The sequence below is a fragment of the Drosophila bipectinata genome, unplaced genomic scaffold (genome assembly GCF_030179905.1).
Source record: "Drosophila bipectinata strain 14024-0381.07 unplaced genomic scaffold, DbipHiC1v2 scaffold_249, whole genome shotgun sequence".
Taxonomy (NCBI): domain Eukaryota; kingdom Metazoa; phylum Arthropoda; class Insecta; order Diptera; family Drosophilidae; genus Drosophila; species Drosophila bipectinata.
Genome location: NW_027222897.1, coordinates 71,043 through 88,868, shown reverse-complemented (window position 1 = coordinate 88,868; position 17,826 = coordinate 71,043). Strand labels below are relative to the sequence as shown.

The following is a 17,826-nucleotide window of genomic DNA, read 5'->3' as shown; positions in this document are numbered from 1 at the left end:
TCTGCGTTTTTTTTTAGGTATACATAGGATATATAAACTCGCAAATACATATGTTTATGCATGTGTATATTGTAAAAGTCGTATGCAATTAAATATTATGTACAAAATTGTAGATTAACGCCTACGAGATAATGGGCCTCTACACATCGATTGGATGAAACTAAAGATTAATAAATACATAGACTATCCATTACAAATATGCAACAGAACTTAAACGTCTAATAATTGGTCGTGTATGCGCCCTTGGCGGTACTTAGTGTTCTTTTATTACTATGGTCTATATAATTGCATTAGTTGGTATCTCGTACACATAAAATAAGTAACTCGAAATCACACATTATAGTAGGTAACCATAAAACTACATACATACAGAGTACATGTATAGAAAAATCATCGTAGCGGAAGACTAGAAAGGTAACACTAGTGGAAAGTTATCCGTTTGACGTGTTCTTTTTTTGGTTTTGTTTTTTTTTTCTCTAGGGGGGGTTCATTAACGTACAAATTCTTACTACTTATCGTAACAAATTCCATCTATTTTAAATAAATAATTCAGTTCTGGGCTTTGCACTCGCAGAACAACAGAAAGAAAACCTTTTGAGAAGTTGCTTCTCTGCTCTACAAAATGATCTCATAGATCCACAAATTCAAACAGTTCCTGTCTAGGATATTGATGCACATCCTCATCTTGCTCACATATTTGGCAAAAAAAGAGAGATACCATTCTTAAATATAACCCCATCAGTAAATGACGGGGTCCTCCTTACACTTAAAAGATTTCTTTGTGGGTCTAATGGACAGCCATGTCCAGGGCGTGTAGGCTCTCCACATCCGGATCAAAGTTGGCATCGCAGGTGGAGAGCCAGTCCCAGACCCGTCGCCGTACCATGGCCTGGTCAATGGGAATGTCCAGGCCGTAGGTTGACATCATTCGCTTGAAGCGGAGCTTATTCTCGTCCCCGGAGAGCCTTCCCTCCCGCTGGTTGAGATAGATGCACGAGTCCTGGTCGTGGTTGGTGGGCGAGATGAGGGTGGCCGACTTGGACGTGGAGATGCGGCACTCCACCCACCGGTCCTTCATGTACTTGGCCACTTCGGTGATCTTGCAACGATCCTCCGGGTCGTGGCTGAGATACTTTCGGAAGCAGCGCATCAGGCGCGGCGAGAACCTCCGGAAGTTGTCCGGCACCTTGGTCGTCTTGCGCTGTTCATACTTCATGAAGTTGGCATAGGATTGATCCTTGACCCAGTCAGCCGACTGCCAGGGTGGGTTGCCGGTAAGGATGTTGTACAGGAGGATGCCAAACTGCCAGGAATCACTGACGGGCAGACACTGGAAGCGCTCGTTCTTGATCAGCTCAAGCTGCTCTGGCGGCACGCAGCTGGTCCACGTGTGCTTCACCTTGTGCACCAACAGGCCCTTCTTGGTGGTGGCCCCGAAGTCGCACAGCTTAACTCGCGTGAAGTCTGGCGTGAAGACCAGAATGTTCTCGATCTTCAGATCCCGGTGGACCAGATTCTTTGAGTGCATAAAGCCCAGGGCCGAGCTGAGCTGTTCCGAGATCAGCTTGCAGGCATTCTCATGCAGTCCGTTCGGTCCTATGTTGGAGGCCAAGTCGCCGTAGGGGGCGTGCTCCATGGCGAACACGTAGTAGTCCATCGTCTGGAAGGCCACTGCGTAGGCGCTGAGGATGTGGTGGTGGTGCGACAGCTCGTAGTTGTAGTGGAACTCCTTCTGGAACTCTTTGATCGTGGTCAGCTCGGCGTGCACGGCCTTCAGCACCACCAGGGTGTTGGTGGGTCTGTGCCGGCACAGCAGGATCTTGGCGAAGCATCCCTCCGCCAGGGTCTTCTCAATGTTGTACTGATCAGCGAATGTCATCAACGGCAGATCGACGTCCGGAATCAAGTGGATCTGCCCGCCGTCGTTCTTGTCCGGTTTCTTGTAGATGCTGCTACGCCGGCTGACGGATGCGGCGCCCGGTACCTCCAGACGTCCGGTGCTGGTACTGGTAGGTGTCAGCGGTGTGCTGCATCGCTTCTGGTTGTTGTGGTTGGTGCAGGTGCTGCTGTTGTTGTTGCTGTTGCGGCTGTTGGTGCTGCCACCGTCGCCGAAGGATCGGCGCAGCCTGAAGGAGAATGAGCGTCCCTTTTCTGGAAGAATAGAGAAATAGGTTAGTCGAAAAATCCTAGACTATTTTAGAAATATATAAAACTTACAAGATTAAGATAAGAAACGAGAATTTTGTAAGAACTAACACTAACTTGAAAGAGGTTTTTGAACTTATGATCTTAAGAAGAAATCTTCTATCCATAGATATAACCACAACCTCTTATAGATATGATACCACGCCAATCAAGAGATAAAAGGGCTCAATTTCATATAAACAACCACTAAACACATAATAACAATCCACAAAAAAATCATTTGAATACCCCCTGGCAACCAAAATTTCACCTTTTGCGAATTTTTAAAACTACAAACACACCGTGTATCGTGTCACTCGAACATTTTTAATTGGGACTCTTTTTTTTATGAATTTTTTATTTATGATTTATTATTAACGTTTGATGTGGTGCTTCTGGGGCTTTTATGTGTCCATTTGTTTTTCCACAAGGCGAATTATTAATTTATCAGCCGGCGGAGAACATTGAAAAGCGTTTTACAGCCCTCCAAGTGGGGGTGCGAAGATTCGCCCACGCCCGCGCTCAGGACGGAGAAACAGACGGCGATGTCGTCGCCAAATTGTCTGTGACAAAGTTAGTGCAGATTATTTGCGTAGATCGGAGGGGCGGGTTCCATGGGTTATATATGGACTCCTCCGCCAAAGACGTCAGCAGTTAGTCAGCACTGACTGACTAAAGACTGCCCTGGCCTCTTGGAATCAGTATCCGCAATCTGCATAGTGCCAGCCCCAACACCACTACCTACGTAGGATATCATTTATAGTCGGGGAAATCGCGAAAACTCATTTGATTTGCAGTCGTATGGGACACGGCCAGATATAGATAGAATGCGTTAACTGGAAAATCGCACCAACGCGAAGCAAATCAAATTAAAGCAAAAACATTTATAGGGCGTGATGTGATTTCCCGATTCTCTGGCCATTTTCGCGAGAATTGTTTTTGTTTTTGACACTAAATTCAGCAGCCATAACGAACGATCAAAATCGCTGTTCATGCTCGTATTTCATTAGATGTCTCTGAGCGGGTGGAGGGCGGCGAATTAATAACTACATATCATGAAAAATATTTTGTAGCTTAGACAAATTACTATCAGAGGAGGGGCGGAAAATAATTTACACTCAAGCATGCGGAAAATGCATATTTGGGGAAATTGTAAAATGCTAAGAGGCGAGTACTTTTCAATGTGAATGCAGATATACAGCGCTTTTATGTAAGAATATTTATTTGTTTTTGATTTAATATCGAAAGAATTTTATATATTTTCTCCTAAAAACTGTCTGTTGAGATTTTTGGAATATTTATAACAGCTTATTTTATTATTCCATTACCAAGAGACACTTTTCCGACCACCTGCGTCAGCAATAAAGACTAAGTGGGGTCAGAAAATATTCTTGGAGACCCTTGACCTCACAGCTACTCAAGGAATACAAGCTCAGAGGGTAAATATCCGGCAGTAAATCTAATATTCAAGTTGGTCCTGAGTAGTTTTTTTTTTTGCCGACAAATTTCTATTTCCGTTCCAGAAGTAAATTGGCTCACGGCCAGAGGTGGCCAGTGTCGAACCGGAGTGAGATCCCCAATAAATGAGAGCTTTGCTCGACAGCCCGCAACAAGAAAAGGGAAACTAATTATAAACCATTAAAAACCATCAAACAGACGTACCAATCCCGTGCGACCTGCGTGTGGTCATAAATCAAAACTTTCACTTTCGTGCCCCAGTCCCTACCCCTGCCACAGCCGCGCCCCTACTGCCACTCATCCAATTCAAATGATATTCGTTATGGCCATTTCATCTTGATAATCTCATTTGCCGCGAAAACACTTTGCATGCCAAAAATAGCAGAACAAACAAATGAGCCAAAAAGGGTCAGCAGGCATTCTGAGAGATGCATTTCGGCGGTCTATATATAAAAACGAAGCCAGTTTTTCCGTGGAAATTATCTGCCAGAGGCAGCAACAACGGCCACAGCTGATGGGAGTCGAGTAAACAGTGAGTCAAAATAAACAAACACCGCCGTGGACAGTCCACCGGCCAGGGCGAATGCGAAAATTGCGAAATGCAATTGCAACAAAGGCGCCAGGAGGCAGATCGCCCTGTCAAAGGGAAACAAATTCTTTCGACGATAGCTGAAAAATATATGTTGGATAGATGACAAAGCTGAACATGGGGATACCCTAGAAAATATAATACCTAATTAAAGTTTTCAGATTTCTTTGTTAGCCAAGAAGCTATAAAATTTATAATGAAGCCTTTCGGGCAGGAAGGAAATACTTTTAACAATTTTAAGTGGCTTATTTTTTATTACATTGAAATTAACCTTCATTATTTCCTACATATAGATGGTACTTCAACTTAAACTCATTAAAACCCATATTTTTTAAGCTTTAAAGGAAGAAAGAATCAATACGCTCGCCTTGACTAAAGAGCAGATGCGCCAGGCAGCCTCCAACACTTGTATGAGTGACTGACAAAATGAACGTTTCGGCTACTCCCCTTTCTGTGCCCCCAGCCCCCCAGCCGCAACCCCCTGATGCCTTACCCCCCGCCCCATCACACGGTCTTTCACCGCCCGCGTTTGTCGCCCGGGCTCCAACAGCGATTCGTGTCCCGATTCCCGCCTGCTTGGCAACCCGCCCGACACTGTGCGCGACTTTGGGGGCATTGCTGACGTCAATCGGCAAGTCGTTGTCGGTCGGCGTGCCACATACAAGCACAGAGAGAGTCCCCCCAACCCTGGGCCTGCCCCTCCCACACACACTCGCACACCCTCCACGATATTGCCGCTATAGGCCAGCGATTCTGCAGCAGCCCCGTCGGCGTCGGTGGCGGCGGCGGCATCGGGGTCTGCGTCTCCACCGAGTAATGTGTAATGTAAGTTTCTCAATATTACAAAATAAAATGCAAACACTTTTAGATCAGCGGCCATCCAGCCCGTCTGAGTGGCTCAGGCCATGATGAATTGTCCGGGTCCGGTTGCCCAGCCATTCGCCGGAGACCATCGACCGATTGTCTGTCCGCTGCGTGGCCCCCTCCATGGACGTTTTAAACAATTGATTCGAATTGATTGCCCAATCAGGGGAAACTTGTGCACTTAATGCCCCAATCTTTGATGTCCATTTTCAGGACCTATACCAACTGGAAAACGAGCAATGACGTACGAGTTGAAGGGACCTACGACAATTCATTGCTCTCGAAATACAAATTCGATTTCTGGGTACTGGGAGTAGTACGATTCCATAAGTGCTTCCACGATTTCCTTGGAAATGTTTACAAAAATACTTGAATTGGGGTCAGAAAAGTATTGTTACAATTACCAAATTCAGTTTTCTGTGTTTGGATCATTAAAAGGGCGAACCTACGTTATGGTATATGGCTATGGTTTTCAACACCTGATAAACCACACTTGTGAAAACAGTTTGTAGTTTTCAAATTAAAGATTTTGTAAGTGTTTATAAATTGATGAATTTGGATTTCCTCTCGACGTTATCCCGGATGCATTAATAACTAAAAAATATGAACACTTTATTATTAATACTTCCTATTATTTGTAGTAAATAATTACTTAATTTTCCAAGAAGAGTTTGCCAATTTTCTAGGTCATATTACTCACTGACTGTTTGACGAAGAAAAATATAACATATTATACAACAATTCAATAAAAATTAACGACTTGAAAGAAAATTTCCGCTGCGCCCACAAACAAAAGTTAAGAACAAAAACAAAAATAAACAAAAAGAAATAAAATTATATACACGTATAGAAATACGTATGTATTAAGTGTACACAAGAAAAATAAATTTAATGAACAAAAATATTAAGATTTTTTTTTAGATTCTCCGTCTACGTGAAAGAATCATTTCTGATAGAATCGTTTATTTTTTGTTGTATTTATAAACGCGTTTAGATTTGTTTGAGAAGCTTTCCCTATCTTTCGGCCACGGAGGATATTTATAGAAAAAGAGGCGTGGGTCTGGTCCGTTCACTTCCACTCCCTCCCGGTCTACGGAATACTGATATACGGCAGCACTCTTGAAGACAACCCACCGGCCGGGGCCAGCGGCTCTTGGAATATTGCGCACATGACTAGCACGAGCCGGCAGGTGGCCAAAATGAAAGGATTTAAAAGTGCCTCTAAGGATCAAGGATGAAGGATGACGAAGGCGAAAAGCCCAAGGAGCGACCTTCGTCCTGAGGACCAATTGAGGCCGTCTAATGAGGGGCAGAAGAGGCCGAGAGATGTTTAGGCCACTACCCAAGTGGGTGCATTTAAAAAGGTATACAGTGAGTGGCAACGGTCGACGCCCACGCCACGATTTCCATAATTTATTTTAATAGTTCCGCTTTTACAGCACATACTATTCAATTGGCTCGCCTATATTTTAAATTATATCTGTAAGAATATATATTTTTTGTAAATACATTTTATAAATAGACCCGTGAACAGACATGAAATTTGTAATTACGCACGACAGAAAAAAAAATCGGAGAATGCCGTGTAAAAAATTCATGTAGCTGACAAGTCTGAAGGTAAGGTCAAGGCAAGTGCCGACGTATGTAAGATCATTTATCAAGTGTCGCCTCGCCGATAAAAAATGTTGGAAAAATGTTGAGATATGAATAATGCCCGATTGGACGAACCCATAAATAATATCCGAATAGTTTGTCCCAGTCGAAGGTAAGGCAATATTCACTGCCAGAATTCATAAATTAAGTATGCCATTCGACGGGGTCATATCGGGTCTTAAGTAGGGCTGGGAAAAAAATCGATTCTCGGCATCGATTGTATTTTATGTTTAAAAACAAAACATCGATTACATCGAAAAAATAAAAAATGTTTTTCATATGTATTGAGACTAATTAATCTTATTTATTTAGAAAACAAAACCAAAATTCTTTTCTATGAAATCAAAAATACAAGTTTCAACAAGTTTGTGTGTGTCTTTTTTATTTATTTATTTATTTTTATTTTTTTGTTTCCCCACTGACAGATTCTCTAATACGAAAAGGTAAAAAACGGTCCCACAAAGTAACCCTTCCAATTTCTGTCTAAAACTTTGAATAGTTTTCCGGCTGACTTACATTTTGTATCATAGACCTTACATTCAATTATTGGAAATTTTCTCTCATTTAAAACGTATATTTTCATCATGCAAACGGAGAATAGACGTAGAAGCGCCGGAAACATGTTGCCCATTGAAGTAATCGATCTAACTTCGGACGTTGAGGAAGTAGAATTGACAAACGAAAGCCCGCCGGTGGATTTCAGTGAATACATATGCCCCATCTGCCTTTCAAATCCTATGGAACCGGTGACCACCTTCTGTGGGCACGTTTTCTGCAAAATGTGTATCATGGATGCTCTGGACTTTGGATATCGTGCCTGCCCCATCTGTAAGAGCCGCTTTAATGAAGATGAAATTGTGCGGCTACAAATTTAAGACAAGTCTTTTTAGAACTGATTATGTTGTTCATTTTAAATTGCATAAATAATATTGTTTAACCGTTCAGTTGTTTTGTCTTTTTGTTTGTAGTGCCATAGGCGCTCTTTATGAGTTCTTACAAGTTTTAAGTACACATTTTTATTGTTTCATTTTATACAAGTTTCAACAAAATAAAAATGAAAAATACATATCATAACGTAAAAAAAATTAAATTTCTATAATCTATAGGTTCTTACTATCAAAAATAAGCTTGTTTGCCGATTTAGGTTTGACGCCAATTCATTAATCCACCAACTTACAAAAACACTAAGAAAATAAACATTTGAATATATTTTTTTAAAAAACCCTTATTCGAAGGTGATTTATTCTTCTTTTTTAAAGTGGTGAGTTTTTTTTTTGGATTCGATTCATCGATATTTTCAAACCGAATCGACCATAAAGAAAAGAATCGATGTTGACATCGATTTTATCCCAGCTCTAGTGTAAAGTTCTAAATAGGAAGCTTGGAAAAATACATATATTGGAAAAGATTTTTGTGGAGGCGGCAACGGGTTAACAATTGCTGTTTAATTTCGCTCATGCGGGCTTTTGTCTGGAGGATGCGTTCGCGGAACACTCAAAGCGCCCGTAAATAATTGTAAGTAATGTTAATAATAATATTTGCACTAAAATCTAGAGGAAGGAAAAGCACCCGCATGGTGATGGCGAGACATGTTGAAAATTTAAAGATCCGTTGAGTGAAATAGTCAGTGGTCTTTTGCCATGCCGCTGGGAAACGGAAATTAATCATTTGGTTAAACGATATTGGATTTAGGATATCTGGCTTTTAAATCTTTCAATTTGTACTTTTGTTTTTCCCCACCAATTATCACATTGAAACACTCGGTAAACAAACAAAATGTCATTCCACTTCCATTTTTCCCATCGCAGAAATTAAAAAAGAAAGTGAAAAGAATATTTTCCGCCGACGAGACAAAAACAAAAGCATCCCAGGAGAAAGCACAACGCCAATATCATCATCACGTGTACCTAGTATAAACAAAGAGACTGCGTCTAGACCACTTTTAACGAATAACTGGTAAGAACTGACTTCCCCTCTTGAAACCACTTGATTACTTAACCTATAATCTTCAATTGTCATGTTATGAAAATATCTCTTCTGTTGAATATTTTAAAATAAACCATGATGGAATCGATTCCTTTAAAAAGATATATTAATTAACCAAAATGTTCAATCAAAATGTTGGGCTACGTTCACAAATATACACAATCTGCGTAAAATATTTTCCATTTATATAATAAACATTTATTGGCCCCACCGTATAGACGATTCATGTGATGTTTGAGCGGCTAAGGCGTAGCAAAAATTAATAATTTATTAAATACTACAGACGTATTTCCATACGTATATCCACAAAAATTAATATAAAATGCTTTCCCCAGCATCGGGCATGCAGGAGCTCAGAGAACACCCATCCCACGCATTTCATTTTGCTTTCTCTTTATACTTTTGTATAGGACCGTGTGTGTGTCTTTTTTATTATTTATTTATTTATTTTTATTTTTTTTTTCCCCCACAGCACAGTGGTCCGGCTTGTATGGCCAAAAATACGTCTAGTTGGGGTAGGGATTGGAAACTTGGGACAAAATATTTATATTTTTATTCTAAAATAATATGTTAAAATCAGCCAGATCGGGCAACTATATCATATAGCTGCCATATAACTGATTGATCGGAAATGGTATAACTTTGGTGTTTTTAGAGTTAAAGAGTTCAAATTTGACATGAGTGCTATTTTTGGCAAAACATTACGACCTACCAAATTTCATAAAGATCAGCCGACTATATCCTATAGCTGCCATATAAATGTTTGATCGGAAATGACCCAACTTTTGTGCTTTTTAAGATAGATAGTTGAAACTTCGTACAGATTCTATTTTTGGTCAGTTGATCCAACCTACCAAATTTGATAAGGATCGGCCGACTATATCTTATAGCTGTCATATAACTGAATGATCGGAAATGGTTTTGGTAGAAATAACAACTTCGGTGTTCTTGAAGATAGAAGTTTGGGACTTTTTTTAGATTTTGTATTGAAATAGATTGGTTATATTACGATATTTTCATAAGGATCGGCGAAAAAAATCTGATTCTTGCGATATATATCCGGTTTTTTCAAATTAAGGTTAGGTTACCTTTTTGTATTTTGCAAGCCGCACGGCACCTTACGGCACCTAAACTAAACTTTCTTATATTCTTAAAATGCTTAAGAATATTATACAAAAAGATTTTTGAATGCCAACGAGTGCCATCACAACTAAAACTCTAACCAAACACAGAGAAGACAAACTAAGAACGTTCACAATTATGTACTAAATACAACAGTGATTTACACAAAACACAACAAATACCATATATACTTTTTATTGAAAAAAGAAAGTTAATACCTTTCTTTACAATATTAAAACCTTCCATGGCACAAACACTTGTTTAAAAAATGTTTAATAAGCTTTTTGCGGAGAGCTTCACTTGCACGTTGCTTACGCTGCAATTCACAATGAATATCATGCTATCACTTTCGATGCTATTCTTGAAGCGGACAGACAGATCAAAACAAAAATATGAATTATTTCAAATAGGTAGACCAATTATAAATATGAATTGGTACATTTAAAGTCAAAATTTGGACTTTGGTTTTTTTATTTTTGGCCTACGGGCTGGACCACTGTGCACAGACAGATTCTCCAAAACGAAAAGGTGAACGAAGGTCCTACAAAGTAACCCTTCCAATTTCTGTCTAAAACTTTGTATCATAGACCTTACATTCATTGGAAATGTTCTCTCATTTAAAAAGTATATTTTCATGGGGATCACAGCAAACGGAGAATAGACGTACAAGCGCCGGAAACATGTTGCCCAACGAAGTAATCGATCTAACTTCGGACGCTGAGGAAGTAGATTTGACAAACGAAAGCCCGCCGGTTGTCGCCCGTGGGAACCGCGTGGATTTCAATGAATACATATGCCCCATCTGCATTATGAATCCTATGGAACCGGTGACCACCTTCTGTGGGCACGTTTTCTGCAAACTGTGTATCATGGAATCTCTGGCCTCTGGATATCGTGCCTGCCCCATCTGCAAGGGCAGCCTTAATGAAGATCAAATTGTGCGGCTACATATCTTTTAGAACTGATTATGTTGTTCATTTTAAATTGCATAAATAATATTGTTTAACCGTTCAGTTTGTTTTGTCTTTTTGTTTGTAGTGCCATAGGCGCTCTTTATGAGTTCTTACAAGTTTTAAGTACACATTTTTATTGCGTGTCAATGGCAAAGAGCGCGTCACAAACGCACGGAGCACAGAACACAGCCAACGGAAACCTGTGCAGTCTGCCTCACATTAATGTCTATATCTTTGGCTGGGAATACTTATATATTTTATCTTCTGGTTAGCCATAATATTTCTCGCCCCGACAGACGACGGCACGACCTTGTCCCACGGCTCAACGCGTAGAAAGCGAAAAAATTGGAGGCATAAAAACGGACAGCAGGAGATCAAATAGGAATGAAATAAACCAACCCGAACTGGGGCGGGCGGCTTCTCTTTAATTTGCATTATTAACAAAATAAAGAAATTTAATTTAAATTAGAGCAGACATCTTGGAATCATAGAAATGCCCAATTGAAGGCTCTGAAATCTATTAGGTCTAATATCATAGGCCATAATAGAAACCTGCCTTGCAAAGTATATATTTCTCACTAAATATTTCTTTATTTCTTGCTATTGAACTAGAAACTCATATTCTTACTGATGCCTATAATTTATGAAAACTAAAAATGTTCATGACAGCGTATTATTCCTCCCGTTTCTTTCTATTTTTGGATATAGTACTTATATAGTTTATAAATGTACTTTGCTCACAGAAAGCAAATTAGCGTAAAGGTTATAGTGATTTATGTAGTTATGAATTGCTTAAATTAGCTATTAAGATATTTAATATTAAAAGCTAAGGAATTATTCAAAAAAAGTCTTTTATTTGCGCTAATAGCCACACATTTTAAATGGCCATCAAGCCCTACCCTATATGCAATTAGTTGCCTCAAGAGGTTCATTGCACCTTCCTATAAGTCATGCCAACACTATCAAAATACGAACATAATTCTTGAGAAATAATTACATAAAATAGCCCAGCGAAAGCGCTACAATTGAAAACATCCCGCAAAACCGCAAGAAACCAAGGAGAGAAATGATCTGAAATGGGAAAGGGAAAGGCGAGGAGCCCATTAGCCGATCGGTGTTGAGAAAACACATCTTGAGCACACGCAAGGAACACTTGTCTGGTCCAAAATAGCCTAAACACATTACACCAGAAAGAAGACATCGCGTATACGCAGCGTGTGCCGCTGGGGGCAATTCATAAACAAAGTTAAGCCACAATGTGCAAAGTGTGCGTTGCCAATGGATATTTTTGTTTCAATTTTTATATCGTCTTGAAGCCGTTTTTAATGTCTCATTTGGGTAAAAGAAAATTTTATGTCTGACAATAGTGCCGAGCAACTGTGGATTTATGCAAAAGTCATAAAAAAGTTGTTTAAATAAAATAAAGTTTCAGTTTTTGTTTATTTTGTTCGTATTATTCTCGGCTCAAATTGCAGTTGAATGTATCGCTTGAAATGTTTCCGTGCTTCTCACTCAACAATTAAATTTAAGAACCGTATATAAAATATTTATGGAATATTTTCAATTAGGGCGCCTCCTCGTGCGTACAGGGTGTGAATACACTCGTTTTATTGTGTCTATTTGGGTAGTATTGGAAATATTTATTTGCACCAGTGATTTCTGGGCGAGTTCAAATTACCCCAATAAATATATTTCACTTCTTTGGAACGTGCATAAAAGTGGACTGTCTGTTTCTTAAATTTTCGCTTCGCACTTTGGTAATACGCGGCAGCTCCAAAACTACAAAAATTAACAATATAATAACGCATTTAAATAAGAACTCATACATACATATATAAACTATGAGACACTCGCTTAATGCAAATTGCAACCAAATTTGCAATCATCAGTGGCGATGCTAAATTCGCCTAATTTAATTTCCGTTTTCGATGCATCCCATAACCGAAAAATGCTCAAAAATGGAATCAATCAAAATCATATATGTCTTGCTTGAATCGCTCTAGCTCTTGGAATATTAATATAATATTTTTGTATATTTTCATTTGACTATCACATGCTTTGCAGCGATCGAGAAGATGATTTCTTTTTTACGTCCAACATGACGTATTCGTGATTTGTATTCTGTAGACAAATCTATTTTAAATCGATTTCTGTGAAAAATGATGGTTGCGTAAGTACCAATTGATTTTGATCTGAGTTTAATTAGAAGAGATTCTTAATCAATTCTGCGATCATTTTTCCCGTGTTGGCCAATAAATTATTTTAGCCTCGAAGATCTAATTGGGCCCTGACGAAAGAGATGCGAATTAAAAGTGATGGGGAGAACCGGCTGGCCATTAAGACCCCCTGGGTCTGAGCACATCAACTTAGCCTTGACTGCAGCACTTCGGTCGGTTCGGTTCATAACACTAATAACACACACGAAACACACACAACTGAAACACACAAAATGGATCAAAAAGGGGAATTTAAACAGGATCGCAGAGCAGACAGCAAGAATGAAGAGCCGCACTTGACGCCCCAACTGAAGGAGCACTACGAGAAGGAGGCAGAAATTCTGAGACTGCTCTTGAATCTGGAGACCCGCTTTCGGGAACACTACAAATTGTTTTTATGCGAAATGAAGGCCCAGCGGATACTAATCGAACGGATATGGCTGCTGACCCAGCGGTATCTGATCCTCATTAGCTCGGAGCAGGGCTGTCGATATCCGGAGGTCTACACCTTGTCGACCGAGGAAGCCATCGTAAATGAGTACGAGGAGAAGCTGGAAGTTATCCGCGCCTCCAAGTAAGTTTCATTGCATTCTGATCTCTAGACCCCTACATTCCAAAACCCTCTTTCATAGTAATAAAATAAAGATTGCCTTGATGGAGATATTGGAAGAGTGCAAGGAGTTCTACGGCGTCTATGACACTCTTGACAAGACCCAGGCAACGCCTTTTATCTTGGGTGACAATCACCACCGAAACATTCAGCACCACAAGATAATGGTCGTTGACATCTTCAACTACTTCCACGCCATGGTGCTAAAGTTGAAGTGCTACATGCATCAGCTGGATCCTGTCAACCTGGAGAGCGTCGAGGACTACCGGGACGTGCTCCAATCCCAGGCCATGTGCGAGGAGTTCGACGAGTATCTGAATACGCGCTTTGTGTACTGCAAGTGCCTGCTGCCGAAGCAAACCTGCCCCATTTTGAAACTGAAGTGTTCACACCAAAACCTTAAAAATTTAAAGTATGTTAGTCGAATCTAGTCAGACTCTAGCAAGTATTGGTCTACAAAAATAAACAGAAGCCCCTCTGCGGTAACACCATTTTTACTAATTGCCTAGAGTTAACCAAGCTAATATTATTTTGGGGCGAAGCCTTAGAAGATAATTGACTTTATTGAATCGGTTCGACCCAAATTTCACCCTATTTCTAAGCCACCATCTTGTAACAGGTCAGCAAGTCGGGATCTGCGTCAGGATGCAGCTCATTCAGATGTTGTTCAAACTCTTCCAAGGTGAAATTGTTTATCTTGCAGTAGGGACAGCGGATTAGTAGTGGGAACTTGCCCCGCGTGCGCCCGTTAGCGGTGTAAAACAAGGCCAGATTTGCCGGTGAAGGAATGCCGTGCATCGCATGATCGAATTTGTGGTCCTCGGTGGTCACGTCCAGAGCATAGCAACCGTTGCATAGATTGAAATTCTTCAGGCAGGTTAGGCAATGGAACCGGTGACCCGGAAAATTCCTGCGCTGACAGCCGTTGCAGGTGAAGCCGATGTGGCACTGTTCCTCGCTACTGTGACACATGCATGGATTAGGATAGGGAATCTTATGCAATGAGGAATTTTAGTCAATTACTACTTATCGTTTTCCATTGTTTGGCACTTTCGTTTTCAGTCTTCTCTGTTGTAAGCTTAATTGAAATGTCAGAATCGATTTTGTTAAAGGATTTTCCAATGAAGCAGTGATGACAATGAAAACATTAAATGTAATTCAAACCAGGGACCATAAATAATGATTACTAATAATGTTTAAATTTCCAACATAGCCTTGAATCTTAGGAAAAACATATTTCTTTCAATATTTTTCGCAAATAGCAGCAATAAATATGGTATAAACAAGAAACAAATCATTTCTGAAGTAAATATTCATAATTCTGGTTGGAGGAAGTATCTAAACAATTTCATTTTTGTTTGGTAATAAACCATATTTAAAATAATTGTGGAATGGAATATAATATACATATTCTTATTATATTGCAAGCCTTTTGATGTTTAGATATTTGGCTACATAAGTGTCCAGTCTAAAATAAATTGCCAATTTGACCTTTACAAAATTGTTACACTTTCTTGCTGAATATTTGGTTGCTTGCACAAATATAGAGACAGTGTTGTTTCAGTTAACTGTGGTTTTATTCACCTCTGAACTTTTTGGCAAACGCCAGCAAGAAATTCCCTACAAGGATTCTATGTCGGGCATGTCAAGCGTGTTTAATACGACCGGTTACGACCACATCCATGGAATGGCATTCAAAAAGGCAAACCCTCAGATGATGATCCGCCGCCGGAGGTGGCACTTGTGTATGCAACCATCGTGTCGGTCGGGGCCACACAATGAACTCATTGAGGCAGAAGTGCCCGGGTCTGTACCCGGCTAGATGGCAATCAGAGCGCATTTGTGGCATTTGTGACCGTGGCATAGACAAGTTGGGCGCTCTCAAAAGGACAAACCACTCTGGCTAGGCCCAAGGATATAAAGCTGGACAAACAACCTGACGGATGGTAGTAGACCCATCAACACCGCCACGCTATTATTATGTATAGAGAAAATTAGAATCTCGTGCGTCATTCGATTATGAGTGTAGGGTCTATCCCCAGCCGCTGGCCCCTCCGCGATTTATTTATTTTATACATTTTGGATAAACAAAATTCATAGAATTTAGCGGGCCGAGCCGAGGAGACCATGTTTATGATAATGACGTCGTTGTCATTTGTCGCTTGGTCTTATTTCTGTTCTTTTCCACTTTTTTTTTTTGGGCTGGTGTTGAAAGCAGTACAAGCAGTATTCCATGGGTTGATTGCTCTCTTCGTGTGGGTGTGTTCGTGCTTCTCGACTATTTTTAGCCAGGATAATTGAAAAGCAAGCAACACAGCCCAGCAGGATGGGGAATGGAAAGGCAAATGGGCAGGGCGTTGACTGGGGAATCAGGCCCGCATCCTGTCTATTTGAAAAGAATCTCGGCACGTTGGCCGAGGGATCCAAGGGATTATTTACATAAATATAGAGTCGAATAGAGGGTCGAATGTGGAATCGGCCTAAGCCAACAAAAGTTGATCGGATTGAATGACATGTAATCAAAGAATGGATATTGTGCAATTGTTTGAGTAACATTTGCAAATTACAACCTAAGAGTTCAGTAATTATAGTTTAGAGGATATTATTATATGTAGCTTTAGGTCTTTAATTATTTATTTGACATTTACTTACCGATAGTGCCCATTTTTGACAGTTTTATTTGCTTCGACGAGTAATCCAAAATAAGATCCGTAATCTCCAAAACTTTGTAGTCGGATGAAAATCCTCACTCCCAGATCAATTCTTCTTTTCAAAAACGAAACTTCAACAAAGCTGCGATCACACTTAGAAAGTCACATTGCAAATATGAAAATTTGCTAATAATTGACTAGTTTTGCGGTAAACAATATATTTATGTGGCTTTGTTATTGTTTTGCAATTTCCAGCGTGCGGTCGAAATTTCAAGGTTGCTTCACAATTAGAAATAAGTTGGCAGAACAAGATGAATGGGGAATACTCGAGGTGTTTTGAATATTCTTCTGTTTTTTTTTTTATGTTTTCGCGAACGGATACTAAGTAGAGGCGTAGAGTGGTAGGCAGCAAAGAATAATAGCAATACAATATAACACACCAAACACAAGCAGCGAAAGACGCGACAGAAATCAACGAATCAACAAAATCACGGCACTTCACATCCAAACGTCAGGAATATTCCGTTATGAATGATTTCGCGCTTCCCAGACACAACGGTTTTATATTTGCATGGAAATCCGAAGGCGGTCGCCATTCGCCATCGGCATCGCCATTCGCCATCGTCGTCGCCTTCGACTTCGGCTCGATTCGATTTCTCTCACTTTCGCTCTTCTTCTCTCGGTTTTCCATATTGGAGAAAAGCTTCTACAAGTGGGAGGGAAAAGCTTTCGTCGATGCCCCTGCCACTGCAAAGATTTGTTGTAATTTTACTTCTTGGAAGCCACTTAGAGTTCAATGCATCTTGGGGAAAGTTTTTTAACTTTACCAGGAGCGGACTCAAATAAGCTAGGGGAATTAACTAATAATAGATGAAAACCAATTATAATTAACTAATGATAATACTCGTTTCTTTTTCAAAACAGTTTCATATTTTTCATTGAACTACCATTAACAAAAACCATAACCATTTCCGGTTAACAAAAAGTATTGCCTAGTTAATGGGATTAAGGAATTGCAACCATTTATAATAATTAGTATAGGTTGGTCATATAGTATTTAAATATTGGTTGCTAAAAAGATTGACTTAAAATCGTGTGTACAGATTTTAAGTAAAAGTAGTTTTATACATCTAAGCGTTCGTTAATATGAATGATAAGTCTTCCACAAGAAATATTACGTATACGCCCTGTATTCCATTTCAAGGTTTAATATTTTCGAAAAAACGAACAAAATGTTCCATTAACTTAATCTGTTTGGTTTAAGCATTCATTTAAGCCTGAATTATATATATTTATAGCCTCCTTCTCGACATGCCAAAAAAAAGAAATAAAAGTAGACCATTCTAAAAACAAAGCCCACAATTCAAGCCTATCACTTTCATCTCATATCAAACTTCCTGACCCCGATCATGTAAATTCCTTAGGTGGCACCGCCTCTGAAGCAAATAAACTTAATCTGGCGCATTACCTCAAATTACCAGGCCATAAACCCATTCGAAAACCACCGCACCGCACATCCTCGCCATTCAAACGAAATTAA

At 39.8% G+C, this 17,826-nt stretch overlaps 3 protein-coding genes, 1 long non-coding RNA gene and 1 other non-coding gene across 9 annotated transcripts; 3 read left to right on the top strand and 2 right to left on the bottom strand.

Moving 5' to 3' along the window:
• Positions 1–79: 79 nt before the first annotated feature.
• On the bottom strand, positions 80–16,803 carry LOC138927419 (serine/threonine-protein kinase meng-po). Its single transcript, XM_070282735.1, has 2 exons — positions 16,288–16,803; positions 80–2,151 (listed from the first exon to the last, which is right to left on the bottom strand). Exons 1-2 carry the CDS (start codon positions 16,298–16,300, stop codon positions 788–790), a joined length of 1,377 nt encoding a protein of 458 aa, XP_070138836.1. The 5' UTR covers positions 16,301–16,803; the 3' UTR covers positions 80–787.
• On the top strand, positions 6,576–7,692 carry LOC122321705 (uncharacterized). The gene is made up of 2 exons (XR_011443912.1): positions 6,576–6,860; positions 7,174–7,692. It is a non-coding gene; the product is annotated as an uncharacterized protein (transcript).
• On the top strand, positions 8,103–10,869 carry LOC138927417 (uncharacterized). 2 transcript variants are annotated; one of them, XR_011443911.1, is made up of 3 exons: positions 8,103–8,263; positions 8,557–8,704; positions 10,363–10,869. It is a non-coding gene; the product is annotated as an uncharacterized lncRNA (long non-coding RNA). The 2 variants fall into 2 exon arrangements; XR_011443910.1 differs by lacking the exon at positions 8,557–8,704.
• LOC138927418 (uncharacterized) lies at positions 13,203–14,134 on the top strand. Its single transcript, XM_070282730.1, has 2 exons — positions 13,203–13,599; positions 13,658–14,134. The coding sequence occupies exons 1-2, from the start codon at positions 13,259–13,261 to the stop codon at positions 14,064–14,066; spliced, it is 750 nt and encodes a 249-aa protein (XP_070138831.1). The 5' UTR covers positions 13,203–13,258; the 3' UTR covers positions 14,067–14,134.
• LOC138925495 (uncharacterized protein ZK652.6-like) lies at positions 14,159–14,816 on the bottom strand. 4 transcript variants are annotated; one of them, XM_070282732.1, is made up of 2 exons: positions 14,662–14,775; positions 14,159–14,596 (listed from the first exon to the last, which is right to left on the bottom strand). In XM_070282732.1, exons 1-2 carry the CDS (start codon positions 14,673–14,675, stop codon positions 14,233–14,235), a joined length of 378 nt encoding a protein of 125 aa, XP_070138833.1. In that variant the 5' UTR covers positions 14,676–14,775; the 3' UTR covers positions 14,159–14,232. The 4 variants fall into 4 exon arrangements, with proteins under 4 accessions (XP_070138833.1, XP_070138834.1, XP_070138835.1 ...); XM_070282733.1 differs by having other exon boundaries at positions 14,159–14,593; positions 14,659–14,765; XM_070282734.1 differs by having other exon boundaries at positions 14,159–14,593; positions 14,662–14,718.
• Positions 16,804–17,826: the final 1,023 nt, after the last annotated feature.